This window comes from Aulostomus chinensis, chromosome 11, assembly GCF_037954235.1.
Source record: "Aulostomus chinensis isolate RoL2024-O1b breed Wild chromosome 11, RoL_Achi_v1.0, whole genome shotgun sequence".
In the NCBI taxonomy this organism is placed as follows: domain Eukaryota; kingdom Metazoa; phylum Chordata; class Actinopteri; order Syngnathiformes; family Aulostomidae; genus Aulostomus; species Aulostomus chinensis.
In genome coordinates, this window is record NC_141330.1 from 17,871,708 (window position 1) to 17,895,545 (window position 23,838).

The 23,838-nt window shown below is 42.3% G+C and overlaps 1 protein-coding gene across 2 annotated transcripts; it reads left to right on the forward strand.

Annotated features, from left to right (window-relative positions):
• Window positions 1–1,540: 1,540 nt before the first annotated feature.
• mroh1 (maestro heat-like repeat family member 1) lies at window positions 1,541–22,991 on the forward strand. Of its 2 annotated transcripts, XM_086218931.1 has the most exons (45): window positions 1,541–1,692; window positions 2,287–2,350; window positions 2,490–2,635; window positions 3,667–3,798; window positions 3,917–4,079; window positions 5,322–5,420; window positions 5,557–5,708; window positions 6,392–6,532; window positions 6,697–6,789; window positions 7,786–7,864; window positions 8,305–8,418; window positions 8,624–8,697; window positions 8,834–8,956; window positions 9,119–9,226; window positions 9,977–10,121; window positions 10,514–10,554; window positions 11,336–11,477; window positions 11,681–11,733; window positions 11,860–11,967; window positions 12,168–12,287; window positions 12,720–12,842; window positions 12,929–13,075; window positions 14,950–14,976; window positions 15,902–16,024; window positions 16,128–16,207; window positions 16,621–16,762; window positions 16,941–17,036; window positions 17,280–17,384; window positions 17,473–17,608; window positions 17,736–17,848; window positions 18,013–18,165; window positions 18,285–18,341; window positions 18,544–18,641; window positions 18,751–18,916; window positions 19,745–19,914; window positions 19,998–20,135; window positions 20,343–20,457; window positions 20,634–20,780; window positions 20,868–20,934; window positions 21,521–21,642; window positions 21,792–21,941; window positions 22,119–22,253; window positions 22,370–22,472; window positions 22,649–22,714; window positions 22,881–22,991. In XM_086218931.1, exons 2-45 carry the CDS (start codon window positions 2,329–2,331, stop codon window positions 22,955–22,957), a joined length of 4,911 nt encoding a protein of 1,636 aa, XP_086075057.1. In that variant the 5' UTR covers window positions 1,541–1,692; window positions 2,287–2,328; the 3' UTR covers window positions 22,958–22,991. The 2 variants fall into 2 exon arrangements, with proteins under 2 accessions (XP_086075057.1, XP_086075058.1); XM_086218932.1 differs by lacking the exon at window positions 14,950–14,976.
• The last annotated feature ends 847 nt before the right edge of the window (window positions 22,992–23,838 follow it).

The following is a 23,838-nucleotide window of genomic DNA, read 5'->3' on the forward strand; positions in this document are numbered from 1 at the left end:
GTGAACTTTGGGGAAGGACACAATTAAGAGACTCACTATCTGATTTGACTCTGTGGTCACTGTCTGCTGTACATGATGTAATTTTTTCCCCTCCAGTTATCTAGTTTGGCCCTGAAGTAGCATTTTGGAAGCTGACTAGTTCCTTGCTTGCATATCTGCAGGTTAAGCACCAAACTGGGGATTTGAACAGAGCCTTTTGGACGAAAGCAGAATCTCACAGGGATTATGGGAGGGATTGTGAGTGTTTCTCAGGTGGACTGGTGCTGATCTCGCCAAGGAAAAGAGAGCAGCTGAAAGAGTTGTTGTGCAGCGTGACTCTGTCTAATCAGACACGAAAGAGAGAATATACAACAAAATAAACTGGGTAATTTACACAAGGCTGGGGGAGAATATGTCGCTTCAAATCAAGATGGCTGGGACATCAGCAAAGCTCAACCTACGAATAATTTGATAATTAATGATACCTCATTTAGAACTCCTCATTGCTTGAACTTTTTCTGAAGCTTTATAAAGAAATTCCTCAGAAACATTGGCAAACTCATTTATTTATTTCTCTCTCTCTCTCTTTCTTCGTTCTTTCTTTCTTATTAATTTATTTGAGAGAGATGTCACTCATTAAAGAGCACCAGTCTTCATCCAAAAATACCCAGTGTAGATGAGTACAACATACACAAGATACAAAAGTCTCTCAGGTGAAGATGGGTGATCCCTGACGGCAGATCTGTAGCCCTGGCTGGTCTCTTTCCCGCTCCTGTCACCTCTGACCCACGCCGGGGGCCTTCATGGTGCCCGTCATCATCAAGCTCAATCTTAACGCCAAGTTTAAGAAAATCATCATCACACTTATCATAAAATAGAATCATTGTATCACAGGCTTGAGGCGACTGTCATTAACTTAATCTCAGTAAATTTCCGTCTGTTATATTGGAATTCGGACCAATATTGATATCATTTGCTTTCCTTTTTTTTTTTTTTTTGAGAATTGTCTAAATTAAATTCAATATTTTCCTCATCAGGGTAATGGCTGCTCTCGTAGCAGACATAAATATACATGAACACAAAGTACAACATATGTTGCCCTTCTACGAACCCGGATAACGTTTCATGTTTTAAGAAATTGATAACCGGCATCTTAAAAATAAAAGACCAGTATCTGCTGATACAGATGACATGCTGATATTACGGTGCATCACTTAAGGCCAATTTGATTAATGTAATGACATAGCTATTTTCTTGTTAGGAGATATTTGATTAGGATTCTTTACAACCGCGAATGTTGGCGGTTGAACAGATTGTCTTATAATTAGTACCAGCACAAGAAATATCAAACAGACTCCAGACTGTGACGAATTGACCACATTTTCAAATAGTATCCTTCCAACCAGTGATTCGGTTGTATCTAGTCTTGTTTTAAAAAACTAAAAAACAACAACAACAACAAAAAACACGCACAAATAGCGAGTCTCACATAGCAGCTCTAGGTGCTCTGGTGCTGTGTGGCCGTGATTTAGCCCCGCCCCCTTCCTGATACGTTCCTGCTGACCAACAGCACATGACCAGGCGTGTTTACACCTGCAGTGACACACTGACAGAGGCGATGCGAACCTCTTCTCTTCTCACACTGAAGTCTGCGGTTTAAATTGCAAAAGCAACCCTGTCGACAGACGTTCTGGTTTCTCTTCGTGGCAGCCGGTGAGTTATGCTAATTCGCTCGTTGGTGTTTGCTACTCAATCAGTGATGTCTCCGGACGTCTTCCGTAGCAGCCGCGGCTATGCTAGCATGCTAATGTTTTTTTTCTGTAGGTTACAACGGTTCAGCAGCAGGTAAAGGCTAAATTAATGTTATGACGTTATCGATAACAGACGTGACACCAGCTTTGTGTTGCGTAAATGTCTCGAATCTTTTGGTTGATTGGCCAAGAATTGTATCAAACAGGAAACTAGCAAGGCAGTTGTATAATATGGCTATCATTTTAGGTTGTCAGGGAGTTTTCAGTGTTAGCTGGAGACATCGGCACCTTCTTGTGAGTGTTTGTCCAGGTTGTGTTCAGAGATATCTTGTGTGTTACGAGCACGATACTTCTCTGACTGTATATGAATACAATTTGATTTGGCAGCTGGAGGGTCGCATTTTAAGCAAGAGGAATTGTGCAGCCTCACACATTGCAATCACATGTTACTTCAGGAGAAAATGACACTCTTGAATTAGTTCTAATGAGGCTCATCGAAATTAATATCTATCTAGTGTTCTGATTCTAGCTCTGTTCGTGCTCTGCCCATTGTCAGGTTCTTCCTTGACCTCGGGATCCAGTCCTCCTTCTGTCCATCATGGATGAGACAGAAGTGGAACGTGAGCTTCTTTCCTTCTGATTCTGTTCAACTGTTTAGTGGCTCTGCAGGACATAGTTAAACCCTTCTGATACGTTCACCCCACATGTTTTTTGTTTTTTTTCCCAATGCACCTTATGTGTTTTTTGTTTTTACATCAGAGGTGACCCTGGCACTATTGGATGCAGCTAACGATAAAGACTCAGAGGTTCAGGAGCAGGTCAGGAAGTCTATCCTGACCCTGGGAAAACAGCAGCCTGACCGAGTGCTAGCCATGTGTCAGGACTACCTCCTGAAGCACCCGAAGGTGAAACACTTCATGCATAATTGCTGTAACCACAGTCTTTGACAATACTATGCATGTTTAAAATAGAAGCTGAGGAGGAAGTAGCAGGAACAATGTCCTTGCAACAATAAGCAGGACCACAGTACATATAATGAGATTATGCTTATTTGATGTGAATGTTTGATTAAATTAAGGTTTTCCTGACTCTTTTAACAGAAGCAAACCATGAACTGGTGCCAATCTGTTAAACCTGGTCACACGAAGCATGTGGTTTTCCAGCGTATAACAGATAGCAACATGCAAGTCAATCGTTCCTGAGATTTCATAGAAGTTAAAAGACATTAAAATTGCATTTGTGTGTCCGTCACAGAGAAACTGCTCGTGTAGTCTTAGTCTACTTCTGTAGACATTCAGTCCTATAGCCAACTTATGATGGCTGGACCATCTGTTAGAACTGGATTGTCTGAAAAGATTGAATAACAGCAAAATGAATTTGTGACCTCATTATGTGTAGGGTCTTTTTTTTACCTTCACAGTTCTCAAACATAAAAGTATTGTAAGAATGCTGAATAACTCCTGCATTCCCACTATAAAGCGTGACAAGGACAGCACTCAAAACAGCTTGGATGTTTCAATGCAACATAACCCTAATTCGTTTCTTTGTCTGATTTTTGTTATTTTCTATTTGTTGTCAGTTTTCTCCACCTTTTGCCACTAAATTATGATTCAGCTTATAATGTTGCAACGTCTTATCATAGTCACATGTCGTGGTCTTGTGAGAATCATTTGATGGTTTTGCCACTGAGGAGAGGTGTTGGGAAACATCAGTGACATAGCATGTAAAGTATTTCCTTTTCGCGTGTAACGCACTGTATTTTCAATTCACTTCATGTCTTTTTGGAAGCCGATTATTTAGTATTTGCTGCTGTTTGCTGTAGTGAAACAAATACGGTGCCATTAATTAGCCGTCCCTTTTCTTTTACAATGTAAAAAAAAAAAAAGCTACTCACCCTCGTTCTTGTTGTCCCTCTCCTCTCTCCTGGCTTCTCCAGTTGGTAGTGAGTCATAGGGTTGTGATACTTCAGACTATCGAGCTGATTGTGGGCTGCAGGATAGAGGCCATCTCTTACCCCAGGATAAAGAGCATCATCTCCCTGGCCTCAGATGAGATGACACGATCAAAGGTCAAATCTGTTAAATGAATGTTGTATTGTTGTATCTCAAAGATCAGGCATTTAGCTTTCAATGGGATGAATCGATCTTCCTCTCAACAATTGTCACTCCGTCTCTTGGCTCTCTCAGGAAGTGGTCCCAGATTGGCAGCAGGCAGCCAGTAATATCTTGGTTGCCGTGGGTAACAAACACATCAACGACATCATGGAGGAGATACTCAGCAAGTTTCAACCAGGGGTCTTACCTCACTTCTTTGTAGTCCAGACACTCGCCAGCCTATCGGATTCTAATGGTAGGAAGGCATTTACGTGCCTACACACACCCACACCCACACACGCGCACACTGGCATTTGTGTTGCTAGTGCCAACAGGACGACTCACTGTTTGGCCAGCAAGGCTGTTTCAAACAGGATGTTACAACATCGTTTAAACCAGTTAAACCTGTCTAAGAACAGCATTTTCAAGTGAAACATTTTGTGTAACATGCCAATGTGTCTTTTGAAACTGACTCCAGCAGTTTTGAACAGTAATATATTTTAGGTACGCACAATTTTGGATTTTTTGCCGACCTCCAATAATTTTACAACTGAATTATTTTCCCATCGTAAATGAGAGATGATGATCAATGATGAAGAGACTTTTTCAAAACAGGGTCAATAAAAATCGACCATCAGACTGATACCGATATGTCACTAGGTTCTGCCGACACAAATAAGGTGCCTGTATTATCATGCATCCCGAGTATATTTTACACTGTTGGAGATGGGATGTTCAGGGCCACCAACATGATTCAAACATGTAGAATTACAAAATGAATATATATTTTTTCTCTATTTTTATAAGGGAGATGACACACAATCCTGGTTCATGTGTATATGCACATGATCATGGTGCATGTGTGCAATATGAATATAACTCAACAATCACATTAAGCCATACAAAAAACAAAAAACAAAGCCCATCTTTCATTTTTTTACCCTCCCTTTCAATTCAGCTCAGCTTGCACAAATGATGTAACAAACACTCCATCCACCCATCCATCCATCCATCTATCCATCCATTTTATTCCACTTATCCTGTTAAGGGTCATGGGGGGGCTGGAGCCTATCCCAGCAGCAACATGCAAGAGGCGGGGTTCACCCTGGACAGGTCACCAGTCCATCACAGGACCAACACATAGAGACAGACAACCATTCACACTCACAGTCACACCTACGGTCAATTTAGAGTCTCAATCAGCCTCGTCCCCTCTTGATGTCTTTGGACTGTGGGAGGAAGCTGGAGTACCAGAGAGAACCCACACAGGAACAGGGAGAACATGGAGACTCAACACAGAAAGATCCTGTGTTGGAGCCGGGGCTCCAACCTGGAACCTTCCTGCTGTGAGGCGACAGCGCTCACCACTGCACCACCATGCTGCCGTGACAAACAGTCATTTATGCTTAAAATGTCATCCTGTATACTGCTACGTATTGTTGAGTTTTTGTGGAAGTAGGGAGGTGTCATTAATGTCATACTGTCCTTTGTCTTCTAGTTTATGGCATGGTGCCGTTCCTGAATGCTATTCTCGGTACCATGTTGCCCATGCTGATCATGGCCAAACAGGACAACATGAAGTGGGTCTTCTCTTCTGGTGAGAACTGACAGTTTTGTATTTTATCTCCTCCTCTCCGATATGTAAAACATCCAACTCTCCATATTTGTCTCTTCTCTTACTGTTTCTTTTGTCACATTTTCCTCTCCCCTCCTTGTTGTTCCTCCACTTCCAGCTCTGTGTCATTTCAGTGACAGTATCTTAGAGTATCTGGCCAACCTGGACAAGGCTCCAGATCCCACCGTCAGGAAAGACACTTTCTCGAGTGAAATCTTTTCTGCTTTTGACATCCTCTTCAATAACTGGTTACAAAGCAGAGAGTCGAAGGTAAGAGCGCTACAGGTTAGCATTGCATTTGAGGTCTATGTAAGTCATACGTTCAGGTTGTATTTAGACAAGCTACAAGAAGTGAAAAGAGGGAAGATTAAGGACACTAATTAAAGCTTTCAGTTACGCGGGAGAGTTTAAAGATAAAATCGGAATCGCGGAAAATTATGATGTTCTAATGACTCCGCACAGTGTGAACCCTTGTCTTTTTCTCCATTTCTCCGATTGAACAAAACCACAAGGCTTTGATCTGTTGCAGCCTGGTAAAACATCAATTATTGAAGTTACTGTGTGTGTATGTGTGTTATACTGAGTCTATACTTGGTCCAGTCTCTTGGTTTTAACCTCTGGTGCTTTGTGCAGAATATTGGAGCGAATTGTGTTTGACTGGAAAGGCCAATGAATATACAAACAGAGTAAAGTGACAGAAGTCAAATAAAGATTTCAAGGACATTCACACTGTGTCAACATATTTACTACAGTAACTTTTTTGTGTAAGGAACCTCCGATGACATGAAGAAAATACATGACCAAAGTTGTATGCAATATTGAATTATATATTAACTTATTTATGTTGATAAATAGCTGGCATTCCTTCTTTAATCTGCTTCCTAACTACAAGCAGGTGTGTAAGCTCATGTTTAATTCCTCTCACTTGACTTTGCGTCGTCGGTGTTTTCCAGCTGAGGCTAACGGTGGCTGAGGCAGTGGGCTCCATGTGCCACCTGATGGCCAGCGATAAACTGGAGGAGCAGATCCCTAAGCTCATCCCTGCCATGCTGTCACTGTACAAGAAAAACAGCGAACACTATGTCATCAGCAAGGTGTGTGTGGGCTGTTGGTACCTTATCACTCTTCATCTCAGTAGGAACGATGTTCTTCAGGGGTGCTTGATGATGACATCGATCACAGTGCCACTAAAACATCAGACGATTCGTCTAATTTTTTTCAAACATTGAACTTTCTTTCTTCCTCCTCCTTCACTCAGAGTCTGTGCCAAGTTCTTGATGCTTCCTTGAACATGGGTAGCAGGGTGCTGGAGACACAACTGGACAGCCTGCTCTTTGCGCTGCATCACCAGGTACACATTACAACAACAAATGCATTGTTAAAAAAAACTCCACTGAGTGAACCCACTGGTTTTAGTAGTTTTTATCTGCCTCATAAAAGTGCTTGAGAAAAGGTGAAACAAGACGGAAATGCAACTGCAGGTTGTTAACCAGACGCTCATTTTGAAACTCATGGGACACTCGCAATGTTGCAGAACGTAATTTTGGTTAAACAATGTTCACCCCTTGTTGTTCTTCGTTAATGTGTCAAGTGACTGCTAGCAGAGATCTTCTGTCCTTGGACGTTTTTATAAGCATGTGACTCAGCTGACACTTGGCACGATGCCCTGACTGGTACAACAGTTTCACTACGTGACCATTTAAATATGCAAAAGACACACAGGCTGTCACCTTTTTCAAAATTTAGGAGATGAGAAGGGTGAGCTCTGACAATGAGAGTGATCATTTAGACTGTTTTTTTTTAATATTTTTCCTCTGAGAAGTCTTTCAAGTGTGTCGGTAGTTGGGCCGGGTTGTACAGTAGAAGTACAATAGATGGTGCTGTCACCAATAAGTCACAGCACACTCACAGGAGTCATTCCAAACCCAATCCGTCACATTAAACATGTGCTTTTACATAACTTGGAGTTGAGAGTTCTAAAGTACAAATTGAAAAGACAAGCTGAATATAAAAGGCGATTTTGAAAAATGTCCAACTTTCTACTTGCAGTTCCAACAGGGAAATAGGAAGCTGTGGTTGCACTTGAAACTTCTCTTGTGTGAAGTAGTTAGCATTCCTTCCCTAGAAAAACAAAACAAAAAAACCCCCATCAGCAGTATTTATACTAATATTTTCTCCGGGCAAGAATTCACATTATTACAAGAAGCTAGTATTATTTATTTATTCAGATTGTCTCTTTTTTTTTTGCCCCTTATTATTAGATAATGTCACAACGTAAGACAACGTACATCATAGCGCATAACTGCAGCTTGACTACTTTGGTGTTAATGTCCTCTGTCTCCCCCAGGTGTCCGCCTCTGTGGATTACAGCAACCCTCCGACTGTCAAGAATCACAATGAGGTCCTGCGCTGCTTTAGTTTATTAGGTAGTAAAATTTTTCAGCTTGTGAATGTGCATGTTAGTTATCACCCGAGGATGCAACGACATTGATTATACATGTAAGATGATGAGATGAGAAGGTCTGTGGTTACCAAGTTACGTGTGGGATAATGTTGTCCAAATACATCCAGTCTATTCTATGTGTTTTACTTCTATGGAGTCACAAGAACAGTAATGAGATCATGCATTAGCCTGCCAGACTCCATGTCCCTGTAGGGCTAATCATGTTAACTGTGATAGTTAATCTAAGCCCTAATATCTCTCTCTCTCTGTCTCGCTCTCTCGTTCTCTCCCTCTCTGTCTCTCTCTCTCGTTCTCTCTCTCTGTCTCTCTCTCTCAGTTCAGTTATTTTGTTGGCAAATCTCGTGTGTCACATTTTAACGTCTTCATTTCTGTCTCCGCTCTCCTTGATGCTTCTCCCTCTAGCGAACGCCTTCCCAGATCGACTGCTGATGTTTGTTCTTCAGAGGCTGGAAAACAGTAATGAGCGGAGCAGGATGGGGTCTCTGGCTGTCCTCCGGCACCTCATCAACTCCTTGAGTAAAGAAGACATGAGCATGACATACACTCGTACCTCCAACTCTACTCAGTCCCACTTGGAATGACATTAGAAGAGTAATATCATTCCATGTGCTCAAAATGGAATATCAGAGGATTAGTTTTCATTTTTTTTCACCACACATTGTGTGTAACTGTTTATTTCAGTTGCTTGTTGTGCATGTTAATGTGTTTGTGTGTTTTGCAGCTTCAATTTTGGAAAACAAGATGCTATTGATTCTTGCCAGCATCCGACAGCCAATGGCTGACCACAGCAACAAGGTAACACACACACACACACACACACACACACACACACACACACACACATTCACATCATCATCATCATCATCAGGTCATCAGGACTTTTCTCAGAGCGACCTCTGGACCTCAGAGTGATTCTTGTCTGTTGTTCCAGGTGAAGAAGCGTGTGGTCCAGGTGATCAGCGCCATGGCTCATCACGGCTACCTGGAGCTGGAGGGAGGGGAGTTACTGGTTCAGTTCATCGTTCAACACTGCGCCTTACATGACTCAAATCGGGTACGACTTCTACGCTGTTAGTTTGTCCATCCAACTTTTTTAATTATTTCAGTAGACAAACAACCAAAAACTTCTCCAGTATCTGTATGTGAGGTCAGCTGATGTGTTACAAATAGGAAGTGAACTATGTTTTCCCATCTATGCATATTTGTTCGCCTCCAGCGTGGCCAGAAGCCCACAGATCCAGAAGAGGTGACTAACGAGTCACTGAGGACGATGTGTGACAACACTCTTCATCTCCTGACCACCACTGTTGGACAACTGGCTGATGTGTGTAAAATTTAATCATTGATTGTGCTCATACATGAGCAATGTTAGGAATCAAATCTTTTTGACTGGGGGTGGGAATTGATAGGTTTTTATCAATATAGATGCCATTGTCGATTCTGTCTATCACTCCAATTCCTTATCAATTCTCTTATTGATTCCTGAGTAGTTCATTGGATGGCAAAAAAGGAGTTCTACACAGTCTTCTGCACCAAAAGGAACACTTAAATTTTTCTCTTGCAAGGCGACAGCGTGCTAATGCAAGATAATTAATGCGAATGTTACCGTCGTCAACGGGGGAGCTTGTTTGGCCTGCAACATTAGCACCCGCACGCAGGCGGTCAAACACATGGCATTCTTGTAATTTAACATTTTCATCAAATTGTGTCTGGTGGACAAATGCTTCTGCATGTTGCTGCTATTCCCACCTTTGCAGGATATCACAGCAATGCACCGATTACATACGGCAGCATTTTCGTGAAATGCAGCCAGACGTTAGTCCGCTTCCTCCTCCCCATGATGCTGCTAAAGATGGTGGATGTGGACGTGATGCTACTGCCTCGTGCAGTCTGATTCATCGCAGAGTGTTCCGCAACGCAAAATTTCTGGAAAACCAGAAAATTTCATGCAAGGAAATGAGAGGAACGTTAAGAAGAATTGAAAATGCTGGAAGCATACAAGTCATAGTTGGAGCCGACTAAGAACCTGTTCTGTTCTTTCCCATCCTTAATTTTGACATACGTTGTTTTCTAGGTGCTGTGGCCAAAGCTGCTTTACTACCTGACCCCGTCACAGTACAGCAACGCCACCACGCCGCTGTGTAAGAGTCTGATAGTGTTGGGCAACAAGAAGAAAGATAACCAGGAGCCCAGCTTCTACATCGACTTTACTCAGGAAGGTTGGTGGCGTCTGTGTTCACGATATTTTTTGTGTCAAAATTAGTTCCACATGAGTCATGACTGGCAGAAGTGGAAATATTACATGTTAATTGTGCTGTCAGTCAAAAGTGTTTACTGAAAGTTCTTTTAGAGCGATAAAAGTCATTTCCCTTTTTTGAGGTTATTTAACCCCCCCACCAGCAGAATCTCTGGATTCTTCCTTATTTCACTTTTGAGCAGTAAGCTCAGCTGTTAATGTTGTTAACTTGGCAATGCATGTTCAACATTTTGAAGGGTGTGTACCTTAATCTTTTTTGATAAATTACCGACTCATCCTCCAGTTTTTGATTATTGAAAATATGTACCGATCTAAATGACTCCTGGCTCAATGTTTGATCTCTCTCTCCTGCAGTCAACCTGCCGTCTCCTCAGACACTACTGATCAAACTGCTGGTGAGTGGAGACAACAGTAGGACACGCCATCAGGGAGCGTCACAAGGAAAACTCAGCCGAAAACAACAACACAGGCTAATGTGTTTTCGATTAGCAATCAGCCTGTTTCTGCTTTAGTGCCTGAGAGTAACAGATTATTAATTATGATGCAGTTTTACATCACTTATCATTTCCAGTAGTAGTTTCCTTTGTTAAGTGGTATTTTACTCTGATCTTCTCTTAATTTACATAAAATCAAAAACCCAAGTTTGACTGCAAGTTGTAGAAAGTTGTTGCAAAACGCAGCGGGCAGCACAGAAAAGAGATCACGTCATTCACGTTGATCCTGGCTGCCAGTTGGTTTGGGAGTTGTTGTTTGTTGTTTAACAGACTTCACGACCTGGTCCCTGATTTACTGAGTTACTGTATCTGCTGGCTGCAGGTTGAGTTGAGGCAGGAACCTGCTGAGCAATCAAGGCTGATTTTGAAAGCTTCTTTATAAAATATATCTTCCCCTGAATCATTATTATTGTCAGTGGTCGTAAATCGTTTTGATACACGCGTTGCAGTGTCTGATTTTTTAAATTGCTTTGGTTTAGTCATATATCCAGCACAGACACTTGAAAGGAAGGATACAAATAACCTTGTAATATTTAGATACTTTAGATGAACTGCTGTTTCATTGAATAAAAGTTCTGAGTAAAAATCCTAAAAAATGAAATATAAAAGCAGCTGATCTAAACGCAGGTGAATTCATGTAACATTTGTGTGTATAATTTGTGTCTTTGTGTCGTGGCTCCAGGTGAACGCAGCATTTCCTTTCAACAGCAGAGGTCACGGAGCTCCGTCTCTCTCTCTCCTCCAAACCCTCAGTGTTAACATTCACCGCAACACGGAGGCTCTCTGGGAGAAAGAGATTCCTCCGCTACTGGCAGTGCTCGAGGGTATGGAGATGGTGACATATACATGCATTTATTGTATTGTTATAGTGTTGTTGGATTCTAGTTGCATCTGTTTTATGTCATTGTGACTATGATTCCTCACAGATTGAAATAGCTTTATAATCTTGACAGATTAGCCATCCCAAAATTATGTGCATATTTTGATTGTGAGATTAAGAAGTCTGACATTGTGCTTTCATGTCCAGAGTCAAGCACTGAGACCCTGGTGAAGAAGATCTGGGATGAAAATCTGCTGAAGGTGCACTTCTCTAGATGATCTGAGTATATAATTGTGTATTAGTTTGTTGAATATAAAAAGAATTTCAGCTGAAATAAAGTGTGTGTGTGTGTGTGTGTGTGTGTGTGTGTGTGTGTGTGTATATAGCTCTTGTCTAAAACTCTGGCTGCTATCAATGATGACAAGTGGACTTGTCAGTTGGCGGCTGAAGCGACCAGACATCTCTCTATGTACAACAACGCTTTAGAGGAGAAGGTACCTGCTTTCAACAGTTTCACTCTAGAGTTTTTGACAGTGGAGAGTTGAGTTGGTTACAATTTTCCATTCTAAAAGGTCAATTTAATGAATTTACCTTCACTTATCTTGCCACCTTACCTGAAGGATGTGGGCCGTTAGTGATTTACTGCATGTGTGACAATATTTGAATTTGTATTTTGTGTGTCTCTCCTCTGTAGAGTTTCCTGTACAGGTGTTTAGGCGTGACCCTCCAGCAGTGTTTTAATAAGGAGGTGGTTAAGAAACAGCTGCAGGAGATCCTCCTCGCAGCACGACATAACGATGCAGTGGAGAGAGAGGTACTGAGGGCTCCTGCTGATGGTTTTGCTGTTGTAGTTTTGAAACAACCTTTGTAACCCTTTTTGTTTTTCACTTCTTGTTCCGAGTTAATCAAAAAGTCACGCACAATCTCATGATTAATCCCATGATTAAAAACATGCATCTCATGAGCAGTTGTAATCCTTGTTCTATATTGCCGTAGGAATAGTTTAAACTCTTCATTTTCACCTCCGTCAACATGATATTCATTATGATGAGAATATTTTGTACCGTTGCTGTATAGCTGTGTTTCTGAAGTGCTGTCCAGACTTCTGCAGCTCACTCATAATTGTTTTTGATTTGTAACAAATGATTTCAATGTTCTTGAGCAGGTATAAAAGTGAATGATTCTGTACTTTTCAGTTTGGAATGTAACTTCTAACTCTTGTTCTTCTGTCATCGGTATCTATCAGGGTGTGGCTCTGGGCGTTGGCCTGTGTGCCAACAGCCACTTAGAGGGAACTCTGACCAAGCTGGATGAGTTTGGAAAATCCGATGCTTTTAAGAAATCACCGAGCATCTTCAACCTGCTCAAAGTATACGGAACATACATGATCAAACACATGTACTCATAACATCGCTGTATGTGCTTGTAACGTTTTCTCTCTTTTCCCTCCTTCAGGAGCGTAATGATGTTGAGTTAGAGAAGGTGAAAAGCACGTTGATCCTTTGTTATGGTCAAGTGGCTGTGAATGCACCACCGGAAAAAATACTGACTCGCATTGATCAAGACATTCTTCGCTGCATCAGTAAACACTTCAATACTAAGGTAACGTGAACACCATGGCAACAGAAAAAGGGCCTCCAATGCTGATATACTTTGTATGCAGTGATTTGGATGTTAATGAGTAGTAACAGTTGTAGTCTTCATATTGGTTTAGTTTTACACCCCATGGTTTGAAATCAGTCCAAAAAAAAAAACAACTGCATTTCTTTCCTAATTAATTGCAGTAAATCCAATATTTTGCCTTTTGTCTTTTCAATGGGTATTTCTGCTTGTCATAGTGGCAAATACCAGAACCCTGAAACTGGGCTGCTGAACCAAGATCAGACATCTTTGATTTAGCAATTCATACATGTGCTGTTTTTGCTGCTTCGACATGACATATCGTCCTCTTTGAAAGAGGTTGCGCAAAATTAGAGATCAGGGGTCTCATTCATAAAGATTGCGTTACCATGAAAGGGTGCTTGAAACGGGACAACACTTCCCATGCAGCAGTTGATTTCTATCTACACACTCGATGAAAGACTGTCATTCTAAACCATCCACAATCTGATTAATATCAGGGCAGTATTTCATCAGCGCTTTTCCTCTGTCACATTCTCCAACACTGCCGCAAAAAGGAGGCGTGCCAGACGGTATAAATATTGTACTTGGGGTTGTTGTTGTTGTTATTGTTTTAAATCAGAGATTGCAGTAAAACATTAGAGAATTGAGTGATATGGCAATATCCATGTTATGACATCACCATTTTAGTTTTGTATGTAGTATTAATGTAAAAATCACTGTTGGGAAAAACCAGCCATGAGATTCACAAGGCAGAAGCAGCAGCACACACACATACACACACACACACACACACACAGATCATCTTCGACAATCATCTTCGTCATGTACACACGGATTGCTAAGTCAACAAAGTCTGTATCAATAATTACAACATCAGTCTGATTGCTGTGAACACCAACACGGTGGTGACGTCATGACTCGTGCGTCCTCGTTGTCGTCACCGTGTCATTCAGCATCCATGAGCTGCTTTACACTGACATTTAAGTTTGAGTGGTGGTGTGTGGAGGGCGGGGATGGGATTACACACGAGCACATTTCCGGCTAGACTTCGATTTAAAAAGAGACAGGGCTTCCAGGTGAGCGTACGCATGGTTTTATAAATATGATTATTGTTTTGTGTTCTACATTTTCTTTTTTTTTTTTTTCTTTTTTGGATTTTTTAAATGAATCCTACGCACTGTTGTATAAATGAGATCCCTGATCGGCTGAACTCCCGTTGTTAGTGTAGCAGCATTAGCGGATTATAATGGAACAGCCTTCGTGTGCCGCTGGTGTAGGCAGCATAGCAGGTAGACGGAACAGGATAGTAGATTAGAAACCATAGATTGTATGAGAGGAAAATTAGACTATTGATCTGTTGGCCCCAATGTGAACCCTCGAGTTCTGTGTTTTAGTCCTCGCCATCGTGGTATTTGTCATCTGGGGGAAGCCATATTTGAATGAGATGTGGAGCAGGAGAGGCGCGAGGGATGGCTCTAACCCAGGCAAGACAGCCTGACGTCTCAGCGTTGATTGATTGGGTTGATCATATCCTGAATTCTTATAGATTTTACTCTAAACTGGAGCAACATTTACAAAAACAAACATCATGCTACTTTGAGGAGGACTTGAAACCGACAACTCAGACTATAAACTTGTTAGAGAACTTTTTACTGAGATAATTGACAAATGAGATGTTGTGTCAGAGACTTCACGCAAATTAACTCCCCATTGCAGCCTCTGATGTCGCCCCCTGTTGGTCATGTTAAAAGCTTAAAGGGATTTCTTCCCTGAATGGACCAGGAGTCTGTGGCTTGAATACAGGGCTGTATTTGTGTGTGAGCTCATGACTTTATCACCTCTATTTCATACAGGTTCTGGGGATTAAAGTAGAGACTAAGGTATCGTCACAGGAATGCAGGGCCTGTTTTTAATTGCTCTCTTTTTACTTCATCGTTAACATTTCCTACTTCCTCGGTGCTTTCCTCTCTTTCCAACAGTATATCTCACTCAGTCTCTCTCGCCGCATTCTTCTCTCTGTCCAACATATTTGCGTTGACATTGAATTTAAACGCTTCACTTGACATTCTCATCATCAAGGACATATACACATCTAGTAGCTTTTACTTAGAACGTCATGAGTTCAAGAGCCTTTGATTCTTACAAAGATGATCCATCATTAAAAATGATCTACCTTGGTAGTGAGCAGCTGCTGAACTAAATCAGACGGTTGATAATGGAGTCGATGTGCCACCAGGTTCACGACACCAGCGGCTTTTCTCCACCCATGACAAAGGAACCAATGTTTTACCTCTCTGAACTTAATCCTCTCACCACATATCAAAGCGTGTTCCTTCAGTTTCCCACCTCACAATTTAACACATCCAATTTGATTTCTTTGTGATTCTAATCCTGCAGTGATCTGGTCACCAGTGACTCACCCTGGGTGTGAAACGGCTTCTCTTGCTGTATCCTAACTGCTCCTCTTGTCTCTCTCCGTCTCCAGGCATGAAGGATCAATCTGCACTATTAGATTGATTCATGAACTGAGTTGATGATTTAGAAAATATTTATAGCTGAAGTGATTTTTTTTCTCTTTGCTTTTGCTGAGCTGTTTATAGAATCTGCTAAAGGCAAAAAAAAAGCTTGTGAGCCTTTCTGGAGATTTGGAAAATGCAGTTTTTCAAATGTCTGTCCTTACACTGTTACAATGTGATTTTCTTCACGTTTCTCTTAACGTGAATCTTCTGATCCACGTCTGTCCTCTCACTTTCCACCTTATGTCTTTTCTGTCCATACTCTATGCTCTGTTGGTGTGTGTTTCAGGACCTGACAATGAAGCTGAGTTTGATCCAGAGTATCGGGCTCATTGCCAAAGCCATCACCGAGTGTGTGAAGAAACAAGGCTACGTCTTTTCCCGCAAACAGGAGCTCATTGCTGTGATGTTGGTGAGGGGCCGTCAGCTATGACCTGAGAGAAAAATGAAATTCATGTTGCAACTATTATGTTACAGTTTCTCTCTTTTCCTGCCTGTGTTGCTTCCCTGCTCAGGACTTTATTAAGGCTGAGTCAGCTGATGCACTGCGGACCCCAGTACGTCACCTCGTCATGAGCACCTGTGCCAACCTGATGTATCCTTAACTATGAAGATATTAAAGGGTTATTAATGGAGAGCAATAGTTGATATTTAATCTGCTGGATCAAATTCAAAGTAATTGGAGATATTTTATGTTTTAAGGTTGTACATTGGTCTTCTTGGTCTATCTTAGCAACTCTTCAATCTGGCTCAAAGGATGAGCTAATAACAACTTGATCAAAATCCCTGTGACCTCAAATAACGTCTTTTTTTTTGCCATTACTCAGGAATTGACATTATTATGATTTGCATTTGACATTTTATAAACAAAAGGTCACCAGCACTGTGAAAAAACTCATATTTGCCACATCTAGAATGTCTGCTTTGAAAATCCATTGAATCTCTGGATTCTTTCATTCGAGGTTCTATCATTTCCCAGTGTTTCAACTTTGACCTTTAGTGCCTCAGACCTCTGGAACCTGCGTTGAGTGAGAATGAGAGTTTCGACTTGCTGAAGGTGTGTGTGAACAGTGTGTTCTCTCTGCCTCCTGAGACAATAACTCCAGAGAAGTCTAAAGAAGAGGAGATGCTGGACCCCAGTCTGAGAAAGGTGAATAAAGCAGCATACACATACCTGCTGCAGCCCTCCGTAACTCCTTGCAACAGCACTTTTCCTGCAACTCTGTTAATGTTTTGGTGTTGAGTAAAAAGACAGAGAAACCTTTCAAACGTGCAATCTTTCTAAGGCATCCTGAGCACTTGGAAACTGATCTGTGAACTGTGTGCAGGCATTATACAAAGACACATTAGCTGCATTGCATGAGCTGCTGAAGAGTGTCCTGGCCAAAGATCCCACACCTGATGGCCTGCAGAATGTCTTCAAGGTGAGAGAGTGTCTTCCTCGTGACTTTGCGGTGTTCAGACAGCTTTAATTGAAGAGCCAGTTGCCAGTTAGCTCACCATGTAGCTGAAGGATGTGCCATTAAATCCCTCCTCCCCATTTCAGTTTTATTTAGGATATTACAGGGCAAGGCGTTCAAACTTTTAATGAATGATTGTATTTCTGAAAAATGTCACCTTCCCTTGTGTATCATAAAGCAGCTGTGTTGTGTTTGTGTGGTGTGCAGCACATTGAGTCGTGGTTGAGCTCAGGACAAGAGCACGAGAGGGAGAGAGCCGTCACAGCCACTGCTCACATGCTAGCCTACTACCTGGATAACCTCACCGTCAAGGTAAACACACCAAGGCCTGTCGTTGCCTAGCTGGACTGGAACTTTGAGTGGCATGTTTTAGAGCTTTTTCTTTTATTCCTGCGTCTAGAACATGGTGTCCTTTCACAACCTTGGAGCACTGTTGGGGCGACTCGCTCCACGCTGTTCTGACCCTCATCCTGCCATACGCGCAGCAGCTATCGAGTGTATATACACATTGCTTTACATACAACTACGATATGAAGGTACGGACTGAGCGCTTAACTTCTCTCTGTGTCATTGTTATGAGAGCAGCAAGTGTGAGGTTGATTTATTGACTATCATGTGTCACTACGCTGCTGTGGTTGATTTGTACTTCCTGGCTGTTGGTAGGTTTCTCCCATGATTATAAAGATGGAGCTGTGGAGAGTCTGTTGCCCCTAAAAGACCAGCTAGTCAACCCCGATCACTCAGTTCTCTACAAGACCTGTTCCGACCTCACCAAGGTACACTTTTCACCCCTCACACCTTCTCGAGTTAAACCTTTTTGTAATACTGTGTGCTTGAGTGTTAATTTCTTGCTTCCTAGGATAAAAGTATTTGTTTCCTGGTGTAGTGGTGGTTAAAGTAACATCTGAGCAGTTAATGCAACTCGTCTTCTGTGCATTAGGTGATGAGTAAACGTCTGCCTCAGCAGCAGCTGACAACCTTGGTGTTCATGTTGTTTGAGGGCCTGGCTGACAGTCAGGCCAACTGCTGCAGAGCTTCAACCGTCATCCTAAATACTCTGCTGAAGAACAGAGGAGGAGGACTACAAGAACTGGTAGGGCTAGCACACACTTTAGCCAGCCCAGGATTACTACACTCACATCCTACTACACTCAAAGATTTTGTCTGTGTCTGTGTCTGTGTGTCTGTGTGTCTGTGTCTGGGGCTGGTTAGGTCCCAGAGATGCTGGAGGTGCTGCATGTGCGTCTGCAGAGCATCACGGAGGAGCAGGTAGGAACAGTATCACAAGATAAACTATACAGACGATACAAAGTTTTGTCCTGTGAAACAGACTGCAGCATGTATTTGGAAGTTTTAGTGTGTTTTGAATACAGTGTTGTGTGTGGAGGTGTTGTGCCTCTTTATTTCTGACCACATTTGTATATTTTGAGTGATGCGTAATTATTTGATGCCTGATTGTACCTGTGTGTAGGTGAGAGTGGCAGTAGGACAGACAGTACTAATCCTGGCATCCCAGCATCTGCAGACTGTTGTCAACACACTCATTAACCAACCACTTCCATATGACAGGTATGTTTCAAGTGTTCCACCAAGTAGCTGCTGTTTGTTTGGGTAAAGCATTTTAAACCAATAGCCTTTTCAGTTTCTAGTTCTTCTGAAACATTCTTGGTCCGTCTAGCTGGACCAGCGAGATGTGGATGGCTCTGGGAGCAGACCCCATGGTGGCCAATCAGATCATAGAGATGGTGATGGAGAAACTGGCCATCCTGGCACCCTACGTAGACAAGAAGGAGTCCATGTTGAGAGGAGGGACAACCAAGGTGGCCACTAATCAGCCACTTGCAGTGAGTCACCAACAATCATGGATCGTGTCACTCTGGTCCTTTTCAGACCCGGTAGCGAGGCTCTGATCACAAGCTCCAGCTACAGGGCTGAGACGCATGTGGCCATAAATGAGGTACACAGTTAGATATATTTAGTTTACAGGGAACGTGCCAAGGAATACAAGCCAAGGTTTAGATTGGTCTACACCAGGAAATAATGCTGCATTTCACCAGTCACATTTATTTGTGGTTTTAGATTCCCTCTCAGCAAGACACCACGCTGACAATAGATTAGTCATTAGTATCTCGTCAAGCCAAGTCTTAATTTAGCACCTGTGAAAGGGACAGCAGAGTAAATCAGATCTTCTTTAATCTCATAAACAGACAGCACAGTCTTCTGCTGTCTCTCTTCTTAAGTCTGTCTCCCTCACCCATCAGTCCATCTTTCTACAATGAATTTAAGCAAACTATAATCCAGATACAATAAATCATCCAAGCGAGATGGTAATCCCTTGGTTCCAGATGAGAAGATACATTTGCTGACACAATCCACAGAAAAGTAAAAAAATCACAACTGTTTTAAATACGCTGGTTACAAGAAGAACGACAGATTTAGTCTCTGCAAGGGGAAATGATGTCTGCTTGTACAGAGAGAGAGAGCAGGAGGGAGATCCCATCTCCAGAGGTCAGTGGAGACACTTAAGGAGATCTGTTGCATTGGGTGTGTGTGACCTCACACGCAGAGCTGTCCACTTGTGGTGGGATCGCTGAGGATGCATTAATGCAAGAGCACTGAGCTCTGGAAGAAGTTTGATTTGAAACACATTTGTGTGTGTTCTTTGTTTCCAGATGACCTGTGGCCTCAAAGAGCTGCTGTTAAACGGCCAGAGTCAGGAGCCGGCCATCAGCATGTTTCCCCAGCTCTTCTCCTGTCTCACCATTAGACTGGGAGCCAGTGTAGGAGTCTCAGCACCAAAGGACAACAGCAGTAAACACACAGCTTCCGTCCATGTAGCAGGGTGAGCACTTGTGTTCTCTCTCCTGATCAGCTGCATGTGTGCAGTAGCTTTGCAAGTGTGTGACGGGCTCTTGTTGTGTCCAGGGTTGCAGCTGATGCCCTGAGAATCTTGTTAGCCCGAGCCCAGTTAGATGAGGTGATGAAAAGACTGGATGAAGATGACGGCTGGGATGCAATGAAGGAACCGAATACACACATCACTGGAGTTACACTACTAGCAAGGTATATACACACACACACACACACACACACACACACACACACACACACACACACTCTACCAGTGTACCTAGTAACATTCTACCAAACCTCTCATCAACCCTGAGATGTATGATAAAAGGGAGGAAACTAGCAGGACTTCATAAATGTTATCTTGTTTTCAGGCGTCTTGTCTTCTTCCTCAACTCAGCATATTTCTCTTATAATCAGGGCGATGGCCAAACATGCAGGCCCCAGGCTGCCAGCCATTGTAGAGGGTCTGTGTCCATCCTTGAACAACATCTATGAATGTCAGAGAATCACCGTCACGGCGTTCTTCTCTGAGGTGTTAATCAAATGTTCCGGCAAGCTTTTACTTTTTTATGTTCGAGCAACATCATATATACTAATGGCAGTTTCCCTCTCGCTCTCTTTCCTTTCTTTCTTTCTTTTTTCTTTCTTTCTTTCTTTCTTTCTTTCTTTCCTTCTTTCCTTCTTTCTTGCCTGCTTGCTTGTGTCCAGCTCTTAAACCATCATGTCGTGACAGAGTTAATGTTGATCGACGTGTTAATGAACAACATGATGGAGAGAATATCAGACCCGTGCTGCACCGTCCGCATGTTGGCCGTTCGAGGGCTGGGCAACATAGCTGTGGGATCACCTGAAAAGGTACACGCACCCACATTTGACTCAATACTGGCATATTTGGGACCCACTCTCTCATGCTTCCCCTCACTTTCTTCTGCTCCCCACCAGGTAAATAAATACGCCAAAGAGCTGCTAGCAGCCATGAGCTCAGGTATGGAGGAGAAAGACGACCCAGGTGAGTTGACGAGAAAGTTACACGGTTTTGTCTGAAATGTCTTGAGACAAACGATGCGCATGCACCTTTTTGTGCACGTGAGTGTTAAAATCACAATTAGGAATTTAAATCTCACTCTCAAGTTCATTGTTGTAAGTTTTTTGCTTGGGGAAAAAAAAACACAGGATGATGGCAGCCTGGAGATGATTTTGGTAGCTGAGAGAGAAAAATGTGTGAAACATTTTCCTTTGAAACAAAGTAAAGACTTCACTGTGCTGGAGTTTGACTTTGAAATCTGGTTAGTTTTTCAACAGCCGTACAAGTCCTGCTTAGAAAGTAGGTCATGACGCCGAGTCGCGTTTCCTCGTTGCGTTTTTTTATTACACACATTTATTTACCTCATAAAAGACGTCAAGTAATCATTTTGGTCTTCCTGAATACTTGAGGGTTTCACGTGCACATCGTTTCTGTCAGACAGGTGAAACTCTCAGGTTATATTGCATGTCAGGAAGTGTTGGTCCAGCTCATCTAGTTTGTATTTAGTTGCCCCTTCCTGTTCCCATCCATTATATTTGTGGTGCGTCATGTGCATCTCATGCTGCTGCAGGTAAGCTGATCACTCTGGAGGCCATGTCAGGTCTGTCTAAAGTCCTCCTCTACCTGGACAAGAAGAACGTCCACCTGCTAGTGGTTTACATTTTCATGAAGATTAAACCTTTCCTGGAGAGTGTAAGTTTCTTTTGTTTTTGTTTATATTTAACGCCATTATATTGTGATGTATTTACCATATTATAGCCGCACAGTGTGAGGTGTCTTGCAGTTGCATTCAGACACACATCATGCCAACGCCAACAGCGTCTACTGGTTCTGTTTTCCAGGAGAATGACGAGATCCGCTGTGCTTCCATTCATCTGATGGGGAAACTGTCCAAGTTCGGCTCAGGAGAACCAGTGTTCAAAGACCAAATCCACAATGTTCTGGTCAGCCTGCTGTTACACCTGGTTGATCCAAACCCACAGGTAGTCAAGGTAGGGAATGGTGTCTCTCTCTCTCTCACACACACACACACACACACACACACACGCACATGCTCAAATTCTCAAAAGCAATCTGTCTTCTTGTGGATAATCAGGCCAAATTGACACATTGTTTCTTACTAATATGAATTTTTCGTATTTGGGTTTTTGTTTTTTTTCTGTGTTCAGGCGTGCAAGTATGCAATGCGGGTGTGTGCTCCTGTGGTGGGATCAGAACAGATCACCACCATGTTTCAGAACCACCTTCACGAGGATAAAAGCTTGCACTACGGAGAGTTCATCAATGACCTGACCAAGTACCTGGTGAGAGCCGCTACCAGGCTGTAGAATGAGCCAGATTAAGAGCCCCACAGTGCTCTGAGGACTGACATCATCCCACGGTTCTTCAGTCGTTTTCATGCATGCTTTCTGGTTTGCAGATCCAGGACTTTCCGGGCATGTTGAACTTCTATCACATTTCAGTCATCCAGTTCTTCAAGAGTAACTGGTCTGAGGTCAGAGCTGGAGCAGCCATGTTTATAGGTACGACCATACAAAGGTTCACTTTTACAAATTGTGCAGTTGAAAAAAACATCATTAACTTCAGTATAAACGTGTTTGCAATCTTAAGCCCTGATATGTCAGCGTGGTGTGTGTGTGTGTGTGTGTGTGTAAAATGGTAATGGCAAGTAATGTGGGGTATCGTGTGTGTTCATCAGGGTTTCTGTTGGGGAACCTTCCAGAGGAGTATCTGTCACACCTCAACATGGGCACCATCACTAAGGGTGAGGTGGCCTTGATTTTCCTCAAAAATATCTTTTCTTTTCCCTTTTTATCAGGAATTTTTTTTTTTGTTTTTTTTTGCGTTTGACCATATTAGAAGTGGATCTGTGTGTCTGTGTGTGTGTCTGTGTGTGTGTCCGTGTCCGTGTCCGTGTGTGTCCTCCTCAGGTCTGGTGATGCTGCTCCAAGATCCAGATCCTGTGGTGAGAGTGAAGGCTGCTGAGGCCATGGGACATTTCCACTGAGACACACACACACACACACACACACACACACACACATCCTCCTGTGAGTCATTACAACACAAACTGATGAAACTGTGTATCTTGGTTCATTGTTAAAAAAACACATCTGTTCATATATTTGTCATTATAAGTACTCAAATACTACGACTTCAGCCTCCACAAAAACAAAACGTGTGAAGCCAAATTCTCCCATCATACTCGTGACCACTGATAACACACATTCATGAACGCACACTTACAGTACTTCTAGTATTTGTAGCATCGTTGAGCTTGTTTTCACTCTTGACTGTGGTACCTAAAAGGAAGTGTTTATTTCAAAGAAACATATTCTGTTGACCAAAGACTGTGTTGAAGTAGTTTGTAGTATTAATAGTAGTGGCATACTGCACTCTAGTCGAAGACATCGCACCACACATCAGACGAATTCAAATGCAAATATCAATTTATTAAATAAAGTTTTTAGAAGAAATCTAGTCTCTTCAAATACTGTTTAAGTGCAGAAAAATAAGCACATGCAGTACATGGTAGAAGGATTTACATGAGATCTGGCTGGTAGCTAGTGTGTGTGTGCACGTGTGTGTGCATGTGTGTGTGTGCACGTGTGTGTGAGACCATACCAGCATTTCTTGACGTTTTTAGATGGTAGTTTCCTTTCAAACGCGCTCAGTCGTTGATATAATTTCAGCGTCTGAGCCGTGTTCCTACCCATCAGAACATTTTTAGCCCGGTGACGTGTGATTTGTGTGAAAAAATTGAAATGCACAAGAACTTTAGATGACAACAGAGGTTACTAGAACATGAATAAGAGCCCACCTGGCTGATTGAGACCGTAGAGAGGAGGGTGTGGCGTTGGTGTGCTGGTGCCAAGCTCAGCTCCATGT

Excerpts from the sequence above, each read along its gene's own strand:
- mroh1 (XM_086218931.1), top strand. The coding sequence starts at position 2,329 with ATGGATGAGACAGAAGTGGAAC. Across the intron at positions 11,478-11,680 it reads GCTACTGGCAGTGCTCGAGG|AGTCAAGCACTGAGACCCTG; the intron begins GTATGGAGATGG and ends TTTCATGTCCAG. Across the intron at positions 20,458-20,633 it reads TCACGGCGTTCTTCTCTGAG|CTCTTAAACCATCATGTCGT; the intron begins GTGTTAATCAAA and ends GCTTGTGTCCAG.